We start from the raw sequence: 22,102 nt of genomic DNA, 5'->3' as shown, positions 1-22,102 counted from the left end.
TGCAAGAGCCAATTTCAATGATTGGATGTTTACCTGCAACAGTATCTAAATATGGCCTTACCTGTCCTGCACACTTCTTCATTATTGACAATGGCACAGCTTTGCTAGGCATGGAACTGATAAAGGGACTCCAGCTTCGATTCGATGGAAACAGTGTGCTGACACCGCCACAATCTTCTTCAGTTTGTGTCCTCTCTACTCCTCCATCACAGTGTACTGCATTGGGCTGTGTAAAAAAAATTACACACAAGGTTAACATTTTTGATTCTGTACCTCTGTGAGATGCTGTTTCTGCAAAACTGGGATGACTCCACAGAAAATTGACTCCTCTCTTGGGGGGGATCCACATGTGTGTGGATCTGCGAGGACACAACAAGGCAGTTATAGTAGACAGCTACCCATTGCCACACATGGAGGATATGATGACATTACTGCAAGGTACAACTGTATTTTCAACTACAGACTTGGAAAGTGCATATCATCAGTATCTTCAGGCAGTATCTTCACAACTATGTTCCTTTTTGGAAAGAAATGGTATCTGTGTGAATTTTCAATCAGGATTTAGACCGTATCATAGTACTGAGACAGTTCTCATTAGTCACAAATGATTTGCTCTTATCATCCGATCGTGGTTGTATCTCGCTATTAGTGCTACTCGATCTTACTGCTGCATTTGACACTATCAACCACAACATTCTTTTAAATAGACTCGAAAACTATGTTGGCATTAATGGAATTGCACTAGCATGGTTTAAATCATGCTTATCTGACCATTATCAGTTTGTAGCAGTAAATGAAGAGATATCTTATTAAACACAAGTTCAGTATGGTGTACCACAAGGGTCAGTACTAGGGCCGTTGCTGTTCACTCTGTACATGCTACCCTAAGGAGATATCATTAGGAAGCATGGCATTAGTTTTCACTGTTATGCTGACAATACTCAGTTCTATATTTCTTCACGCCCTGATAAAACTTACCAATCCACAAAATTAACGAAATGCATAGCTGAAATAAAAAACTGGATGACTAGTAATTTCCTACTACTTAATTCTAAAAAAACAGAGATTCTAATTATTGGACAAAAAACTTCCTCACGTAATAACCTAGAATACTGTCTAACACTTGATGGCTGCTCTGTCAAGTCCTCGTCGTCCGTTAGGAACCTGGGTGTGCTCTTTGATACCAATCTTTCATTTGAAAGTCACGTGTCTGGTATTTGTAAAACTGCATTTTTTCATCTTAAAAATATATCTAAATTACGCCATATGCTCTCAATGAAAAATGCAGAACAATTGGTTCATGAGTTCGTGACATTAAGGCTAGATTATTGTAATGCTCTAGAGTCTAGACAAACGGGGAGGTTTGTAACTTTCACACACACACACACACACACACACACACACACACACACACACACACACACACACACACACACACACACACACACACACACACACACACACACACACACACACACACACAATCATGGTTGTTTCCTGTCTAAAGATCATTAAATAAATAAAACCAGGCATTCTCAGCTGTATTTCCACTTTATTGCCAGAAGCAAGCTGTTCTGGTAAACCGTACACTTCACACACAAAAATAGTCTATTTATTTAAAAAGGTAATCAACACCCATTAGCGCAGCAGCTATGAAGGACAGATGGATATTGTGCTATTTATCAAGCTGTGAAAAGCCTTGTGGTCTTCAGTGCTGCATGAAGCCATCTTGGCCACTTCACAGCAACCTCACATATTCAGCTTTTTAAATCTGAAAAGTCTGACGTTGCCCTCAGGCCATTTGTTTCCAAGAACTATACAGGCCACACATTTATAGACACAGTTCAAAACATTACTTCCTCTGACACAGTAGTCACTAAGATTGTTCTGTTTTGTCGATCGTCTGACCTTGAAAGAAACTGCGAGTTTTTAAGACATGGATACAAAGATGCAAACACAACAGCATTTACACAACACTGCTAGAGGTATCAATGACAATTGCTTTTTATTTAGACTTGGGAAGCTCAAGAACTGTTCTTGATATGTTTCTGGCTATTGCTTTCATGATATGGAGATTCAGATTTGTGCTCATGGCTAGCTAGAAATAAATGATCAACATGATCAAAGAATCTGCATTAAAAAGCCCTACACAATAAAACTTAAATAGTAAGGCCAGCTATGATATGAAAATAGACAATACAACCCGAGACATACTATTTTCTAACCATTTTTTTTCATTCCCCATTTTATAACTTGATGAAATATAAATCAGCTGTGTTAACATACTCTGATAAAAAGAAACCACAAGACAAGTATAACACTACTCATATAAACAGCAGTGTAGTACTGTACATTGGTGTGCAACATAAAATTACATGTTTGTTATTAATTCATTTCCATGGACAGACAGCAAGCTCATAGATAGATACAGCTGCTTTGCTAGATCTAGTGCTCTTACAATGGAAGTCCAAAGCCAATATAATTGCATGTTTGTATGCAGATATTAACCAAGTTATTTTCCACTGAACACTCCTCATAAATGTAAAGAGTTGTTTCTGTTTCTTGTTTAGTAGGGCAGAAGGTTAATTACTGATGTCTGATGGATAGTCTGTCTCCCAAGTGTTCCTGTCCCTGGGATAGCTGACAACAAATGACATAAATCATGGACAAACTGATTTCTTCCTACTTTAGATGATTAAATCGCACCACATTTCTCCCAAGTGGCTGTGGTAAACTTATATTGCTTTGGTCTGACTATATGCCAAGCTAGATGGGAGTAACTTTTTTTGTTTTACTGTCCTTATGGGGATGAACTGTCTGAAAATATCCCCCCAAGGATGACTATGCAAGACGTGTTAATCTAGGCAGTTTCAGAAAGAACAGCCATCACCGTGTCGGCCTGCTTAGCCAGCTTTGTGCTGGTGTGAGTGGACAGTTTGGACAGGGTATCCCTCAGGTTTAGAGATGTTATCTGCTCCCTTAACATGCCTGTAAGAGAGAAAGAGAAGCCAAATGATGAGAAGAGGTAAATAGAAAGATATAGTTTAGTTCAAAACTAGGGCTTTCTATTGTATATGCCTGTTCTAATACCCAATGAAAACATCAGTTAGGTAGACACATAAGTACCTAAGAGTAATGAGAGATAATATGGTTTCTTGGAAGGACCATATAGACCGTATATGTGAAAAGACAATGTGGAGAATACATGTGGAGCTGTCTCAAGTCTTTTGGAGCGAGAAAACTAATTACTTTATCATTTTCTTATGTCTGTGATTATGAGTGTCTTACAGTATTGTAATTCCATATGGTATTTGAGCCCGTCTGTTAGTTTAAAAACAAAGTTGTTTAATCAATTAAAACTTTGCTCTATAATTGCAGGTCACCCTTTTGAAAAAGTATAATTTATCCTATTATAAGAACTTCTTAAGGCTGGCCAGTGTTGCCAAGTCTGCGGTTTTCCTGTGGAATTTGCTGTTGCGTGTTACTTTTTTCTGCAGGTTGATTTCCATCCCCATATATACAAATTCAGTGGCGAATTCAGCCGCCTGACAGAGAAAATCGCATTTGGGTTATTTTTGAGCAACTTTTGATTGGCCATTTGGCTACTTTTATTGCACAGACCTGGCAACTCTGAGGTTGGCTAATCATATTGTCTTGGAACAAAATCATGTACTGCATAATGAATTTGTATTCGTATTGTATACGTTTTTGAGATATTATCAAGTCAGACTAAAGCATTCTTTTGTACATCAAGCTGTATTGAAATTTAATAAGGTACATAAGAAATCAAATGACACTAATAGTAACTCTTTGTCTCTTATGTGTCTCTTTGTCATGTTGTTTCTATGATGTATTGTTGATTGGTGATTGTCAGGGTTTGGGGATTTATGGGTAATGATTGTGAATGGGTATACTGTCTTGCAAGAAAGATTTCCATCCATCCATCCATCAATATTTGCCCTTTCCATAGTGTGTTAATTTTGCGGTACTAACTGGAGTTGGCTAGGCTGCAAATGAGGCCTAAAGCACTGAATTTGACCTCCACAGCCACAACAGGGTCATCTAGCATCTTCTGCAAGGTGGGAAGGAGATCTGCATCCAGAAACGGTTCTTGGATTGCCTCTGCACAGAAGAGAAAGTGGCACGCATATACCAAGATTAGAGATGGTATGTATGAGCAGGAGTAACGCATTACAAAAGTAATGCCATAACAGTAATACAGTATATTATTTTTTGCTGTAACGCAGTAATATAAGGCATTACTAATAACATTTTGGTAATCTAATACCGGCTACAATCTCAATAACGTACGCTACAACAATGCATTTTAACCCAAAATTATGTGGTGTTATTTATTTTTTAAGAATTTACCAACATACTCCCATTATTTTTATTTCGTCAGAGAAAAGAACAACAACATAATAGTCAAGTGCAATATATATATGCAACACTAATGGAACTCTCTACATCAAGAAAGTAACTTGAAGAAACACCTGGACCAGTGCCAGAGAGAGAACGCTAAAGAGAGAGCTGCAGGGTCGGAGAAGAGAAAGAATGCGGCGGACGAGAGCGCGGGGTAAGACAAAGCAACAGAAATTAATTTTCTCTCAGCCTGCCATGCTACTTGAACCCCGAAAAGTGAAGAGACTTCTTGTGGAAGATATGCATGCCAGGTTTGTGCTGTGAACTTAAAAGAAGAAGAAAAAGAATGGAAACTAAAAGAAAAAGAGATTGTGCATCTTGCATGTCATTAGGCCAAAGGTTGCATTATAGTGGGCTCTAGCTCTATTGTGTTTGGTATCTCTACCATCATTTACCAGACTTTGATTGCTTGTCTACTTTTGTGATTCTGACAGTGGTTGTAACTTATTGTATTGTGCCATGAGCCTTCACTGTGCCTATTCCATTATGGGCCAGATTTACTAAACAGTGCAAATTAGTGTGAGAGCGCAATTCCAAAAAACCGCCGATTGGAGTGGAAAGTTTAGTGCGTGATCTATTCTACTGACAACATGCAAACTAAAGTACACAGACGCAACCGTATCATTTCAATAATGACCAACGCAATCTACCAAGAGCAGCGCAAATTAGCATCTGATTTAAGATGTGCATTTTTTAGACAGTAAATTGACCAGCTTAAACCTTAGTAAATCACCTTACATGATTAATTTGAAGTCCCCCTGTGGTGCAAATCAAGTTTTTAATGTTGTTTTAGGTCTATGTGGTGTTTTTAATATGCTTTAAGACAAATCATGTGCAAATGCATAAGTTTTTCAAGGAATTTTTGTTTTTAAATATGTCCTTTTGGTGATCAAAGATGAGTTTTAAGGGATAACATTATTGACTACAGGGGGGCTTTAAATGCTCTCCTACAAATGCATATGCATTAATGTCAGCTGCAAAAATAACTATGTCCACGCCTTTACAGGGCAAATTATTTTCTGTGTGTCTTAAAGCTACAATATGTAATTTTTTCGCCGATATGGGTCGCTAACCTCTTACAATAACAAAGGCCTAGGTTGATAATGCATAAGCGGAATTATGGAACTTGTCATCATTCTGATGGATCTAATAATGTTTATGGATGAGTGAATACACTGATGTTTTTAACATGACTGTGGTATGAAGCAGGTCGCGATTGCGATGAGAGACAGATATCAGCGCCACATGCAAGTCCCGCGGATATAAAGGAATAAGGACATTTAATTCTACCAAACTGCCTGCAAGTGCTGAATTAATACTCACACAGGTCAGTTTATCAGACGAATAAAACTTGTGAGGTAATGCAGTGCTGCTTCACTTGCTCTAGTCTACATTATTACACTAAACTGCATTTGAGTGTGTTGAAAGTTATAATGTTATTCTAGGTGTTAGTTTGTTGGCTGTATGAGACTAGCAGTAAGCTAGATCAACATTAGAATAACATACTGATCATATTCTAACATGTAATCATGTTGAGCTATATAACATTGATTAGTTTTATGTACATTTGCTCACCTGTCTAATAGGCTAAAGTACATGCAAGAGCGGCGTATCCGTCAAGTCGAAGTTTGTCACGGACGTGGAGCTCTCGGCAACTCAAAAACTTATATCAATCCTCGTTTTATTTCTCTTTTTGTCCCAAAGTATCCTTGCCATGGTCCATAATGTTTAAACGAAACAACAAAAGCGTGAGCGTGCCGCTAGACATAACGCAGTTGTTCCCGTCTGTCGCGATGGTTACTATGGCAGTACGAGCAAAAACCAGGGATAACGCGGATATTACATCATTGACAGGCGACAATGACCAGGGACAAGCCATTATTTAAAATTGGAATTTGCCTGTCATTAAAAATCTGTGGGAACTTTTGGGATATTGTAAGTACACAACTGCAGTAAATATATCACACTGTACAAGTGATTCTTATATAATGTACCTCTAAGTAAATCCTGACAGTAGTTTTTAAGGCCAAAAGAGGGTTTGCTTTGCGCAAGCTGTTAGTAAACCTGGCCCTATGTTGTTAGTAGGCTTGTGGCCTACACAGTCATTATACTATACCACATCGCCTTCCACTGGATGTATAATGAGCAGCAATAAACTACATTTTAGCATTTGAGAATGCCTAGTCATATGTCTGTGGTTATTTTGGTGAAAGTAACTTAAAAGGCACGCAAAAGTAGTGTAATGCATTACAACTCAGAGGCTGTAAAATTGTAATGTAACTAATTACTTGCAAATGATAGGAACTAGTATATGTGTATATATATATATATATATATATATATAGAGAGAGAGAGAGAGAGAGAGAGAGAGAGAGAGAGAGAGAGAGAGAGAGAGAGAGAGAGAGAGAGAGAGAGAAAGTAAGAAAGAAAGAAAGAAAGAAAGAAAGAAAGAAAGAAAGAAAGAAAGAAAGAAAGAAAGAAAGAAAGAAAGAAAGAAAGAAACTTATATTTGGAAGTAACTTTCCAAACACCATGTATGAGGGCACTACATAATTCAAAGAGTTCAGTGTCCAACATACAAGCACAAAGGCCAATTCGCACTACACAGACAGATGCCGACCAACGTCGACAATGGCAATAATTACAATACATCACTTCTCAGACATCCCACAACCCAACAAAAGGCAATTCAACGTGTTCAATGGCCAAAAACAAGTGGAGACCAAAGCCAACAGACTCCAACAGGGGTTACACACTTTATCAGGTTTTGTCGGATCAGTTTATGTTGCAGTCTGTCAGTGCAGTGTGAAATGGCCTAAAGACTGGCAAGACCTGTTCACACCAAGGTTGATAACTATAAGATAAAGATAAAGTTTTAAAAAACGTTCTAAATTTAAAAAAATAGCAAATCCCAAACCACAAGTATAATGATATTTTAAAATTGATACACTAGTATGAATAGTGCATAGTATAAAGTGTATATTGTATAATATGTCTTATGGGACACAACCATAGTCTCACCAATGTCTATTGCAGAGGCAATGGCCAAAGCAACTAAAGCCTCATTCTGCATGATGACGTGTTCACTTGTTGCCATTGAGATGAGATGTTGGACTCCATCTGCTTTAATGACAGTTTGTATGACTTCCTTTTAAATACAAGAGAGGGTTACATTTTAGACAGCCATGATGATAGCAATTACACATAGTGTGTGTGCGTCTAAAACTCACAGGGTTTCGGCTGTGTCTTATAAGAGCTGCTAAAAGGCGATTGGCCTCGCCTCTGACACCGGCGTGATCTTTAGCCTCGCACCACTCCATGACCCGAGCTAACAAAGCTGTATCCTTCCCCAAAACTGAAGCTGCTTCTTCTACGAGACGGGGGAAAAAAGTACAGTAGAAATGAAGAGAGAAAACAACCCAAAAATAACTGTTGATACATTTAATGAGACATTGCAAATTTCAAAGAGATACTGTGGCAGCACTTTAAGGTTTGCTTACCTCTGTATTTAGTTACTCAGTTCATTTTTGTCAAGGGAAATAATCACTGGAGTGTAGATAATAATTTAGTGTGTCAAAGCCCTTGCAGGCCTATTGTCTGCATACTGAGGTGTCTAAGGGCTCCCTCTAAAATAACACACTTTACTGAAGGGCAGGAAATTACAGCCTTCATGTTCACTACATTTGAACAACAGTTTAAAGTTGTAAGTAGAAATGTTAATTCCTCAGCCATTATAATAATTTGTGTCACTGTGACACCTGTCTCGGACTTTGTTTTGCCTTCTGTGTTTGTGCACTCTGTGTTTGTGCACCATGTGTTTTCTTTTAAATCAGTTTCACCTGTTACCTGTCATCATCCTCATCAGTCATCGTCACTCACCTGTGTCTGTGTCACCTTTTGTCACATAGTCTCTTCATTTGTCTGTGTATTAGTCTCAGTTCTCCCTTGTTGGTTCTCATCAACACTGAGTTTGAGTTTTGGTACGTTTCTGTTTAAATTAAATTCCTGTTGTCACGTCATCATTTCATCTGAGTCTGCTTTGGCCAGCCTCATGCAGCCAAAAGCGTGACAATTTGGCAGGTAATTGTATAGTTTTAAAAACTCGTCTAAAAATTACAACCTGTCTACTGTCATGTCCTCCTTTTCAACGGCCAAATAAACATACTTTTTTTACTACCACCAGGACTGTCACACTTATTCAGTTTTTTTTTCAGTGTATGCATTTAAGAGTAATTTTAAAATTGCGGTGCTAGCACCCCAACTAACAGGGAACGTTCTCAGAACTTTGTCTAATGTTCTGGCCAGGTTCTCTTAAAGTTTTAAACAAACATTATTCCAGTAATGTTAATAGAACGTTTGTTCAAACATATATGGTCTTTAATAATGTTCTCAATGTTAGCACAAAGATATTATTTTTCCTGACCCGTTACCTTGGCCGTCCACCATCATGCGCAAAGTGCCCAGCAGTTTGAACTGGACTGGGGGCATGTCAGAGCGCAGAAGGGTCCTGATCCTTTCCGTGACTCCATCCTCCAACATGCGCACCTTATTGGAGGCTACATCAGGGAAATGGAGAGAGTAAGACTACAGAGTAAAGCTGAAACTAAGAATGATTGTGGTAGCTGGTTATGGCAAGACATACTTCCCCCAGTTGATTAATCACTGTACATTATGCCAATTGTTTTGTATTACAAGTTTTCAAAAAAAAAAAATACAAAAAAAAAAAACTGTATAAAATACTGTATGTCTAAACCAGGTTCAAAATTGTTTCATATTGTTGACATTAGGATTTTGGATATCTTTATTCAGAAAATACTGTTAACAGCCAGAAAAAAGAAGGCAGTTTGATGATATTGAATTATATGTAAAAGAAGAGAACTGAAGAACCTGGAATGGCGAGATTTCTAAGTGCACTGAGGCCAGCGTGCTGCACAGATACATCTCCCTCTGTTACATGTTGCTCCAACAGGTCCAGAATATGAGGAACAACTCCTAATTCCAACATCTTCACACAGTTGCTGTCTAAGAGCAAAAAAAGAGAAAACTCTTCTTATAAATCTGATATACTTGAGAAAGTTGGAGTGATTCAGACAAAACCTTCACTAAAAAAACTATATTCATCTCCTCACCATTTCTGGCAAAGTTAGCAATGGCCAGGGCTCCTGACAACTGCAGCTCAGTGTTTGATGACTGCAGCCAGGAGAGAACATCCTGATACACCATCCCTGTCCCTTCCCCGAAACACTTCTGCATTGATTCATCTGTAATGGAAGGCAGATGCTAGAAAAGGCCTACATTAAATAAAGGAGTCTGAATCTCTCATCCATCCATTTTGGGTAATAAAGCAAGCAATATAAAACCAGTGGATTAAAACTAAAATGTGAAGAGATATGAAGTTAGTGGTGGTAAGTACTATTTATATACTATTATAGTTTTTTATTCATATTTTGAATGAGCTTTTATTTTTTGATTTTTGTTTGTTTCATTTTAAATTTGGCAAGTTGTTTTGACATTTCTAATGTTCTAGTTTTTAGTTCAGCTTTCTTCCAACAAACAAAATTTTCACAGTTTTAGTTTATGATAACAACCCAAGTGGTGAAGTAATGGAGGGCCACACCTCCCAAAAGGAGGGACACTATGAGGTTTGAAGCCACTTTGATGCTGCAGAGGTCATGTGTGTCAGAGCCACCCTGAAGAGTTCGAATCATTTCAGAGAGAGCTTCGGGCACGCCTGCTTCCACAAACTGCAGCTTCAGAGCATCTAAGAGACACAAACATGCGGTCACACAGGGATTTGCAAGTACACGCACAAGTACATTTTCAGTTCACTTCTAGACACAGTGACTGAGGTGCAAGATAGATCATATTTCAACCAAAGTACTCAATACAATTCATGTTTTGTAGAATCCAGGCTCATAAATGGACCTGGTTTATATATTTGTCTCACCACTCTCTCCCAGTGACCCAAGAACCTCTAGTATGAGATGCCGGCGTTCAGGGTCCGGTGCCCGCTTCAACTGATATGTCAAGACTTCCGCCACACCCACTTCTGCCAGAGCCTCTCGTGCAGCATCTGAACAGTGGCATACCTCAGAATGAATCACTAGATCTTGTATAGATACAAGAGATATTATGAGAAAAAATACCTGAATATTTATATAAATAAGAGTAACTGAGAATGGGATGACTATAAAAACAGTGTTATGCATGCACGATATATTGGTAGCATATTGGCATGCCCATTTTCCCTATTTTTACTTTTAAATTAACTTTGCCCTCATCTAATAACACCTACTTAAAGTTAATCTTAAGTTAATATTAATAAAGTTAATAACTATAAATAAATGTAATAACACTTTAGGACATCTTAAAATGAATATCCATGTTTCATACGGCATATTTTTGTGGTGTGTTGTGATGCTTAAATTCACTTGTATTTTAGTTTTTGAAAGATTTATTTTTAGTTTATTCAAACTAAATAATATAGAATGTAAACATCGCTAATTTATTGGTAATGCAAAAATGATAAATAATTAAAACAATAATAACATAAAAATTATTAAAAAAATTAAAAAAATTATATAATAGAAAAAAATTATAGCCCAGAATACTGGTGATATATCGGTTAAATAAATAAATCACCCGGAATTTTAGGCCATGTAGTAATGGTTATGGGAAGAAAGAAAAAATCAGTATTGCCAGAATTTTAAAAAACAGTGTATCCCAACCAATGTCCAGTCAGCTAGTGTTTTCATGATTTTAGAGCTTCCCTTCCCCCTCTATTTTTGTCTTACCCACATCAGCAAGGTTGCAGAGTGCCAGCAGGCAGACATTTACCAGCGGGTCATTCTCGGGATACTGCTGCATTATGGCCACCAGCCTAGGGATTACTCCATTCTCCACCAGCTGCATCTGCTGAGCAGCTGAGAGAGAGAGACATGGGGCGGATGGGTGAGTGGGCGCACAGGGAGGGACAGACAGCCAAGAGAGGGATGGGCATTGAGAGCTATAGAAGATGTGAGAATAATCATGGAGAGAAGAGCACAGAGAATGAATGGCGGTTTATTTTATTCTGAATGTGCGAAATGAATGCTCAGCATGAACAGGTTGTCGCAAACCAACAAACCAAGAGCAGAATACACATTATACTTAAAGCATCTTTTTAGCTAGGAAGTTTTTCCTTTTTGACCAATCACAAACTGCATAACCAACCTGAGGAACAGCAAACACACTTTAGAATATGAAATTCAACATAGACCTGGAAAGAAGTGCTGGTACTTTAGAAGAAACTTTTGTTTCAAGTCAGAGAAAACTAGACCAGGAGATGTTGACAAAACAGAAACTCAATCCAAGGACTTCACTCAAACACTCCAATCAAAGAATCACTCCACACTACACGTCTTTATACCACATGCAGATCGCCGAACCATAATATCAGGAGAACTACAGGTGAAACTCCAAATGAAACTCCTTGGTACGAAAACTGAGTTAGAACCGAAGCAAAGGAGCTGAATGGAACTGTGGGACCAAATCGGAGACACATCAAGTCAAGGAGCTTCTCTGTCACTCCGAACGCACCAAACACTCCGAATGCTCTACCCTCAAACTGTCAAACGTTAATTCAGAGACATCCAGGAACAGTTTTACTCACCATTTTCAAAGCAGATCCGTCCAATTGCACGGCCCGTGTGCAGCAGCTGGTCCTGGTCTGTGCTTTTCAGTAAAGGGACTAATACAGTCACCAGGCCTGCTTCAATACAGTGCTCCCTCACAGTAGCTAACACACACAAATGCACAAACGTTATGTTTTACATAATGGTGGACACCTCACATTGCTTTCTATTAAACTTCTTCTTCTTTTAAGCTTAATAAAATTACCTGAGTTGGAAATTATTTCCCTAATCTTACCCATTAAAAACACCTTTTGGCATTAAAAAGAAAGGTTGAAAAAGGTTGTTCTTTTTTGCCAAATAACTATTTCAGTGAACAGTTCTTAGAAGAACCTTTCTTTTTTTTCTTAGTGAAGAACAATGTGAAGAACATTTTTCCACTATAAAGAATGTTTTGTGCAATGTAAAGGTTCCGTGGATGTTAAAGGTTATTCATGGAAACATTGATGTTAATAAAAAATCCTTATTTTTAAGAGTGTGCATGTGAAAACAGACATTATTTAGTCCATATATTGAGCTGTTTATATAAGTTTTATTGTCATTGCAGGGACATTTGATTCATACATGGATGGACAAATACAAGGTTTTATCTACGGGAACTTTGTGAACTTAAATGCTTATAAATGACAGTAATTGATATTTGATAAGTAAATGATATTTAGATAGAACTTTGCTGTAATAAAATGACAGACTTCTCTATCTTGCTAATGCTAATTTCATAGCTAGAATTTTATGTACCTTAAATACAATTAAACAATATTTTCATACTCGTTACATAATTTGACAAAATTGTGGCTTTGTGAGAAATAACATACAATAAAAATATTTAGTTCACAGTGATGTGAAAGGTAAAAATATTCACCTTGATTTCTTTTTGTTTCCTTCACATATAACGTTTACATTTACATTTATTCATTTAAGCGACTTACAAATGAGGAACATAGCGAACAGCTATTCGCTGACTTCACATCTACAAAAAACATTAGGGTCAAAAAGGTTAATTGTGGTGTAAATGACATCACAACTGAGAAACAAAATTCTGTCCCTAATTGATATGAATAATTTCACACAATGAATATTTAAATGGTTTATGTTTATTTCACACTTTGTTTAGATTATCATAGTTTTTAATGTAATAAATTATTTTAATGACAGATGTCAGTTTTATAATGAGTCTGGGACAAAAGTAGACCTATAATAAAATTGGTAACACTTTACTATAAGATCTCATTAGTAAATATTAGTTATTACTTTGTTATAGTTAACTAACTATAACCAATACATTTTTACAGCTTTTATTAATCGTTGTTAGTGTTAGTTAATAAAAAAATACAATTGTTCATTGTTTGTTTATGTTAGTGCATTAATGTTAAAGGACAAGTTCGGTATTTTACACTTAAAGCACTGTTTTAAGATCGTTTCTGATGAAATAGAACGGTTAAGATTGAAATTTGGACAAACGCTGCTGTCCCGAGAATTTTAGGTTTCTGTGTTAGCAGCTAGATCATACTAAATTCATGTCAGTTTGCATGCTTACTGACTTTTGATGGATGCTAATGAGACGGGCGCGTTCACAGAAAATCTGGTGCACACGCACTGACGAACACGAACTCGGTGGGAGGGTATTCGTTGATAGTGGGGGAGGGGCATGAAAGTTGTAAACATTCAAAATTTTGCCTGTCCACTCTATCCGCCAGACTTGCCGACTGCAGCTTTAAAGTTTAATGCGTGGGGTGGGGGTGCTAACACAGAAACCTAAAATTCTTGGGACAGCAGCATTTGTCCAAATTTCAATCTTAACCGTTCTATTTCACCAGAAACAATCTTAAAACAGGGCTTTAAGTGTAAAATACCGAACTTGTCCTTAGATACAACTTTCGATTTAAATAATATATTAGTAAATGTAGAAATTAACATTAACTAAGATTAATAAATGCTATAGAAGTAGTGTTTATCGTTAGTTCATGTTATCTAATGTAGCCAAATAACGTTAGCAACGAAACCTTATTTAAAGTGTTACCATAAATAAAAGACATTTGAAAAGTAGTAATAAATTAAGGATAAAAAGCTTCAAAGAATGTGATGGCTAAAAGGCTGAAGTTGACGCAACACAAATGTAAGTAACAGACTCTAATATAAATCTCATTTACCTTCTCTGGCCATCTCTGCCACCAGTAGGGTGACCTGAGAGGTGAGGGGACTCTTCTTCCTCAGAACTTGAGCCAGAATGGGCAGAACACCACTGGACACTATTTTCTCTGCTGTTCCTTTCTCTGGGGATAGAAATAGATTTGATTATTTTCTTTGCATGTTTGTAATATCTATATAATGTCTAATACACATATATATAAATATGCGTGTGTGTTTATTTGGGTCATACTTTACAGGTGTGTTTTCCATTTTTGTAGACTGGATATTGTCAGGGTTTATCTGTGTTTGGTTTGTTTTGCATGTTTTTAGTTCAGTTTCCTGTGTTTCTGTTTGTTACCTTGGTTATTCATTGTTTAATCATCTTTTGCACATGATGTTCATTTGGTTACTTAGTTTGGTCTGTGTATTTAAGCCCTGTATTTCTTTCTGTTCATTGTCAGTTCTCATGGTGTGTATAGCGGTTGTTTTGTTCCATAGTGTGTTTTGAGTTCTGTTTAATAAATACAATACTGCTGCAAATAGATTCTTACTAACCTTTTTTGCAACCTTCACACCTTTTTTGCAACCAAACAGATATCCTCATTGAATAAAACCAACTGAATGTTTTAACAAAGCTTCCCAATATTTTTTTTGTCAAATAAATTTCAAAACACCCTTGTTTTTCTTGATTGCTCATCCTGTTGCTTCACTTTTTCTTTTATCTCCTTCCTCAGTTTTTGTTCTGTGCACTACAGAGTTGCTCTGACAGCAAGGCTAAATAATCCATTCAAATTCACAGTAGTTGACAAGGATCTCCCCCGGAGACAGAGATGCTAACAGGAGAAAATCTGTCATTAAAGCATGTTCTCCTCAAAAAAAGAAATCCACAAGGGCCACGGTGGCAGGTCAAGCTGTCAGAGGAAGCCTGGCTGCTATGGTAACATCTACTTTGTGTTTTTTTGCGGGGGCTGCTTTTCCATTTTTAAATGTTAGCATTTGCCATCCGAAAGCACAAGGAATATGCCAAGAAGGGCCAGCTGGTGCAAACTAATTTGTGAGAATGAGCAGAAGATGGGGCGTGAAGTGGAGAAAAGAAGAGAAAGATTAATGAGATTAACCCTTTCTCTGCTTCGCCTTCCCTCTCTCCCTCTCTCAAATGTAAATGCGGATTACTTGTCTCCTACTTGTGCCCCAAATCTGCTAGCAGGAAGATAAGCTGACCCTCTGCTGCCCCCTACATTGGATTGTCTTCCCACACACTCACACACACACACACACATACTTCAAGGAGGCAGAGGTAAATAGCAGCTCACAGCAGGATGAGTATGTAATGAGTGTGACGCTAAATGATGCCCTCACTCAGTAGGGCATCTGGCAAAAACACACGTCACTTTCACATGTGATCATGGCTTTTTAGTCTCTTGTATGGATCATGGCACCAGGATTGGATGTTGCAATAAATATACATACAGATATGGATGAAAAGACGGATTTATGGATTGATGGGCTGACAGATACACAGAGATTTATAAATAGTAGTTAATAAGCACATTGGTGTAAACTCACTCTTCTCTAATAGGAGGGTAAGCAGAACATCCAGATGAGGCTTCAGCTCCTCCTCCACCAGCTCTGTGCTCACAGTGATGGCTTTCAGGGCCTCGTTGAGAGATTCTGAAACACAATCATGAGTGTCACCACATCATGATCCCTACCGCACAACATTTCAAAAAAGCAAGCAGAATTAAGTGTCTCTGAGACATTTTTCATGATGATTCATAACCATCTCAGTTATATAGATATAGCTGAGTTTATCCATGCATTCGGTGAATTTCCCATGTACATTATCATACAAAATAATAATGAAGTCAACTAACTGTCTTTATAATGATATTAAGAATTTTTATGTTATTGGTTATTTATATTTGCATGCTCACATGCTTCATTTAGATTACCTTTAATGCTCAATTGAATGTAATCTTTAAAACACTAATAATTGTTACATTAACTTGTAATAATAAACTGTATCTTCAAAATTAAATGTAATTTTAGCTAAATTAATTACTTAGCATGAATAAATATTACATTCTCAAACTGTACATCATATTTTTACCAAATTATGTGCATGGATACACTATTTAAATAAAATAGCAATTAATGAATGAAGATGCCTGTGGACAAACATGTCAATGTGATTTAATCTGCTGTGACATTCTTCACACCATGAACATTTGTATACATGTATGTGTGCCTAAATTATACCACTAATACATTAAAAGTCGAACACTATACCACAAATACATTAAAAAACGAACATATTTGCACATTTTGATGATCACAGGAAGCAAACAGGGCCAGAAAGAGAGAAACAGAGACGATTCTGTATATCTTCTGTAAGTAATCACCCTGATAATCCCTGGTAAGCAGAGTGAAAATAGACACAGAGGAGGTCTATCATACCTTTCCATACCAACTTCCTGTGATCATTCATAGACACAATAGATATGTTCTGCGATATCAGCCCTCTCCATTATAGGTTTAAAGGGCAGGGATGGAAAGCAGCAGTGCGTATGTGAGCTGGGCGGGGTTGAGGATACCCTGGGGCTCTCATTAACTCTGGGTGTCTGGCTCCCAGCATGCCCTTATTTTAATACCCACACGCTGAGGATACACTTCTCAAACAATGGGGTTCGGATCACCTGGAAGGTTAATCACAATTAGATTTCTCCAAACCTAAGAAAGTGTGACCTTTAGAGGCAGAAAGTGTGTGTGTTCAAAGTTAAACCTAATATTGTGGTTAAAAACTTGCAGAATAACCAAAATAGGATTTACAGAGAAGAGATCTGAATCACTCACCTATGTCTGCCATGACCACGGGTCCTCTGAATCTCCCTCTGAGCCTCTGTGCGTGTCTCGGCGGCGTGTGGTTAGAGACAGCCTTCCTCAAGGCAGGATGGAAGGCTCCAGCCCTGAGAATGCCTGAAGTCAGTAAAGCAACCTAGCCTCTCTGCTCGGCTCCAGTCCTCACCCTTCCCGTTTTTGCTGATCACACATGCGTATTCCTTCGGTCCCTCGCTGTCATTCGCTCCTTCACTTTCACTCTGTGCCTCTCAGTGACGCTGCATCCACTTTGGCTAATTCACATGCCCTTTTATTTCAGTGTGTGTGTGTCTCTCACTCGCCGATGCAATCCTCCCCGCCCCGGTCCTCGGCTCTCTGGCAGTATTCTTGCTGCCTCTCCCTCCCTCCCTCCTCATAATACACTCTAAATCCTAAAGCTGCTCAAAGCTCATCAGTTGACAATTAGCTTGAGGAAGATGCTGAGGCTAACACACAACACTCAGTGCTTTGCACTGCAGTTCTACCCCTCCATCTTTGGGTATTATTGCAGAGCAAACGTGAAATTTGAACACTGGGATCTGTGGCCCAGGGGGTCTGGCAGCTATTTATCAAGATATTAGTAGAGCTGTCTCAGTGGGGGAGACTCATTTAAAGGGACAGTTCACACACACAAAAAATTATTTCCCTGGTCACTAAACAAAATGTCCAAGCTGCTGTTTTTCTTTATAATGAAAGTGGATGGGGACCAGCCAGGGACTGCAATGCAGCTTGAACCATGCAAAAAAAAGAAAGGGTGAGGGAGGGTAAATGATGTTCACAAAAAGAACAATGTGTCCACACCAATGGACGATAACGTTATGTATATTACAAGCACACTACAGTTATGTCGTCTGCTGTTTTAAATGCTTGAGTGCTTTAAAATTGGGTGGATTCTGATTGGATGTCAGTCTTTTAGCAGCTGAAAAAAATTTGTGATTCCATCGATATTGTTCCTCGGTCACCATGATTTTGCCAAGTAAGACATGTTCAAGAAAAATAATTCCGTCCAAAGAGTCCTAACAGGCTTACTCGCATGCTATTGGCTGGTCAGTGGGAACTGCACGAACCAATGGCAGAGTGGCGTAACTGCACGAACCAATCGGTGTGAAGCCCGCTGAAACTGCACATGGGAATCCCCGGGGAAATTCCAGGGGGAATCCGCCAATAAAAGAGGCTCGAATTGCCATGGATTCAGGTTTTTATCGACTGCAGCGACTATCACTAGTCGTTCGCACCATAGCACAGCCGTTTACGCAGTACTCGTTCCCTTATCTCAGGGAACCAAGGTTACCTTAGTAACCGAGTACGTTCCCTTTCGAATGGTCAGTCGTACTGCGTCTTAGCTTAAGACGCTAGGGGAACCTATTCAGTCACGCCGTGCTACGATGAGCGCAACGACATGTACACTACCCAAGTTGGGACGCTAATAATGGTCCCAAGCTTGAGTTTATTGACATATCATATAAGGGGCAAAGACCCATAAAGTGAAGGGCCGGGCTCACCGCGGCCAGCCACAATCATGATGAAGGGACTTGTGTGCTTGCAGCGCAGGGGTGCCTGAGTATGGACCTCAAGCGCTAATTGTAAAGGGCCGGGCTCACTGAGGCCAGCCACCATCCTATTGAAGGGTTATGTACAGTGTACTTGTAGTACAGGGCTAACTGTGAAGGGCCGGGCTCGTAGAGGCCAGCTCATCTCTTTTTTTTTCTTTTTCTTTTTTTTTTACACAGAAAGGATACGTGCCTGCAGAGCAGGGACTTCCAGACTGTAGAATCTGGTAAAAGTAGACGGCGAAGACCAGCCTGCCGCTCTACAGATATCACCAATGGATACTCAGCTGGACCACGCCCAGGAGGAGGCCATGCCTCTCGTGGAGTGGGCCCTATGGGGCACCACAGGCCCATAGAAGCGTAGGCTAAAGCGATAGCATCCACCAACCTTCTAGATAGTCTCTCCTTCGTACTCAGGACACTCGCTGGGAGGCCCCCGAGCTCCCATCGAGGCGCCACACATGTAGTGCCCCCAGTTTGGGAAGGGGGTGCCAGGTCATCCTGTTCGCCTGGGAAAGGAGGTCTTTCCTCAGGGGAATTGGCAAAGGGGCTGCTGCGAGCAGCTGAATCATCTCGGGGAACCAAGGTTGGGTCTGCCAGAGAGGGGCCACTAGTAGGACTGCATGTCTGCCCTCCCTGATCGTGGGCCAGTGCGTCCCTGCCCTTCGAGAAGAATGTTGGGCAATGACAGTTGTCTTCGGTAGCGAAGAGGTCGACCTCTGCCCTCCAGAAAACATTCCATATCATTTTAACAGTTTGGGGGTGGAGAGTCCATTCTCCAGGGGACACTTGGCCCCTGGACAGCATGTCTGCTCCCTGGTTTGGCACGTGCACTGCTCTTAGAGAGCACAGGTTGCCATTCGCCCATAGGATGAGATCTCTGGCCAGTTTGTACAGACGTCTCGACCTGAGCTCGCCTTGGTGATTTATGTAGGAGACCACAGCCGTGTTGTCCGTGCGGACCAGGACGTGTTGACCTGAGAGACGTGGTAGGAAGGTCTTGAGGGCTAGCACAACTGCGATCATTTCCAGTTGCCTCCGTCCTCGATCATGAGCTGAAGGCCGGTTCGCCCTCGCACAGAGCACCCCAACCCGTCTTGGAGGCATCCGTGGTAACTACCATTCGCCTCGAGACTGTCCCAAAGCTCATCCCAGACTCGAAGAGACTGGGTGTCGACCAAGGACCCAGGGCTCTGATACAACCATAGCCCACTCTGATAGACAGACTGCCCGTGCGCCACGCTTGGGGAGGAACCTGAGGTTTCAGCCAGTACTGCAGGGGGCGCATGTGCAGCATACCCAGCGGGAGTACTGATGAAGCCAAGGCCATAAGACCTAGCATCCTCTGATACCTTCTGAGGGGTCTGTTGGTTTCCGTTCTGAACGAGCGTGCGAGCCGCTGTATAGCCAGCGAGTGCTCGTCTGACAGCCACGCCCTCATTTGGGCTGAGTCTAAAATCGCACCCAGGAAAGAGATCCTCTGCCTGGGCACCAATGAGCTCTTGGCTGTGTTTATTCTGAGACCCAGGCATTCTAGATGGCTGAGGTGCACAGATTTGTGGAAATTCAGTTCCGCCTCTGACAGGGCCAGAATGAGACAGTCATTGAGGTATTTCAAAATGCACATTCCCATTTGTCTTAAAGGGGAGAGTGCTGCATTCATGCACTTTGTAAAAGTGCAGGGGGGCAGAGACAGTCCGAATGGCAGGACTGCATACTGGTAAGCTGTCCTGTCGAATGCAAATCTCAAGAACGGCCTGTGACGGGGTGCTATTTGGATGTGAAAGTAAGCGTCTTTCAGATCCACCAAGAAGAACCAATCCATCAAAATGGGAAATCTTGGCTTTCCAGCCAACCGTTGCGGGTGGGCAGAGGTGTGCCGCCACGGCTTCCTCAAGAGGAGGCAGCCTCTCATAGCCTTTTTTCACTGCGCCGTCGATGGTCAAGAGTGCAGACGAGGAAGAGAGACGCAGGCGTGCAGAGTATGGGGCACGCCTCGATTTCGCCAGTTCTTCGTGGACTTCCGGGAAGAATTGAGCGGATCTAATACAGAAAATCAAAATAACACATTAAAAACATAACCAAACCAAGTCTAATAGTCTGTTATGTTCCCTGGTACCCTGTTATGTTTTAGATTTTAGATGTCATAATACTTTGATTTATCATGTTAGTGAATGATTCCCATATCCGTGGTATATGCAAATAATATCATACTAGCATGTTACATGTTCAATAACATGTTAGTTCCATATGGTACTTTTTAATAAATGTTATGTATTTACTTAAAATTTTAAAAAACAAAACAGCCTGGCTATATTGTATCTTTTACATATGTGTGGTTGCAATGTGTGCTTCAATGCAGACCATCAAAGACTCACAGAGTCATTCAGTCATTTCCATCTAATGGTTTGTAGCAGCAGGTGGCAGTATGAGGCATCATTCAGTTGAGAAGAAAATAGCTTTGGGGTTGATGGGTTTAAAAAGAATTGTTGACTCATTTATATATATATAATTTGAAAAAAATACAGTAGTTCATTGTTAGTGCATGTTAGTACACAGTTCATTAACTAATGTCAACACATACAATGGTTAAACTAATTCTAACAAATTTTGTAAAAGTATTGTTCATTCTTAATTCGTGTTAACTAATGTACTAATGTTAACTAATGAAACCTTATTGTAAAGTGTTCCCACTTGAACTACACATTTTAATTTTACTGTCAGATGGACAATTAAGAATCAAATCATATTGTGAAATGAGTGTGGGTTCTCTAGTAAAGTGCAGATGTAATAAAGCAACGGGACCACCATAACAAGAATTTACAGTGACATTATTACATCTTGTAGCCTATTTGTTTGTTAATAAGAGGATTAGTAAGTCTTAGTTTAATAAAAATGTTTTTTCTAAACTTGGACTATTGTTGTTTACTTACAAAATTTGTACATTTAAAATGTATTTTAATTTTTAAACTATTATCGTTAAAAAAAATATCTGCCGACATTCGGACTGGCAACCAATCAGCAAACAGCCGCTGACTGTCTGACGATAACAAGATTGTGCTGTTCAGGCTCGCGCCTCATGAGGAGAAATGGAAACAAATGAGCGCAGATCACACAAAGAAACGTAATGAACATACAGTGGTTAAAAATTTCATATGGAGTTTTTATATTTATAACATATGATATGATACAGTTAAGCAACATCACACGACCACGAGTGCTGAATTGAGAGCAAATTAAAATGCAATTGAAATGCATTTGAAAATGTGACACTGATTTCATTTGACAGTTCAATAAACAAGTAATTAATATCAAGACAATTACATTTTAGACACAATATTTACTGTTTTTGTTCTATTTGAGCAGCGAACCACAGCGAACCACACCTCATAGCAGAACCACAGCACATCTCACCGCATTACTGAATGATTCAGCGCTTTGAATGAATCGGTT

The 22,102-nt window shown here is 39.4% G+C and overlaps 1 protein-coding gene across 1 annotated transcript; it reads right to left on the bottom strand.

Moving 5' to 3' along the window:
- Positions 1 to 1,532: 1,532 nt before the first annotated feature.
- LOC143745218 (rap1 GTPase-GDP dissociation stimulator 1) lies at positions 1,533 to 17,619 on the bottom strand. Its single transcript, XM_077237186.1, has 14 exons — positions 17,076 to 17,619; positions 15,789 to 15,893; positions 14,243 to 14,365; positions 12,074 to 12,199; positions 11,217 to 11,345; positions 10,370 to 10,495; positions 10,040 to 10,183; positions 9,552 to 9,683; positions 9,310 to 9,444; positions 8,853 to 8,978; positions 7,653 to 7,792; positions 7,444 to 7,570; positions 3,994 to 4,122; positions 1,533 to 2,988 (listed from the first exon to the last, which is right to left on the bottom strand). Exons 1-14 carry the CDS (start codon positions 17,086 to 17,088, stop codon positions 2,861 to 2,863), a joined length of 1,683 nt encoding a protein of 560 aa, XP_077093301.1. The 5' UTR covers positions 17,089 to 17,619; the 3' UTR covers positions 1,533 to 2,860.
- Positions 17,620 to 22,102: the final 4,483 nt, after the last annotated feature.

This window comes from Siphateles boraxobius, unplaced genomic scaffold (genome assembly GCF_051911475.1).
Source record: "Siphateles boraxobius isolate OS27281-9 unplaced genomic scaffold, OSU_SipBor_1 20, whole genome shotgun sequence".
NCBI lineage: Eukaryota > Metazoa > Chordata > Actinopteri > Cypriniformes > Leuciscidae > Siphateles > Siphateles boraxobius.
Note: the sequence above shows the minus strand (reverse complement) of the source record. Positions and strands in the feature narration are given on the sequence as shown.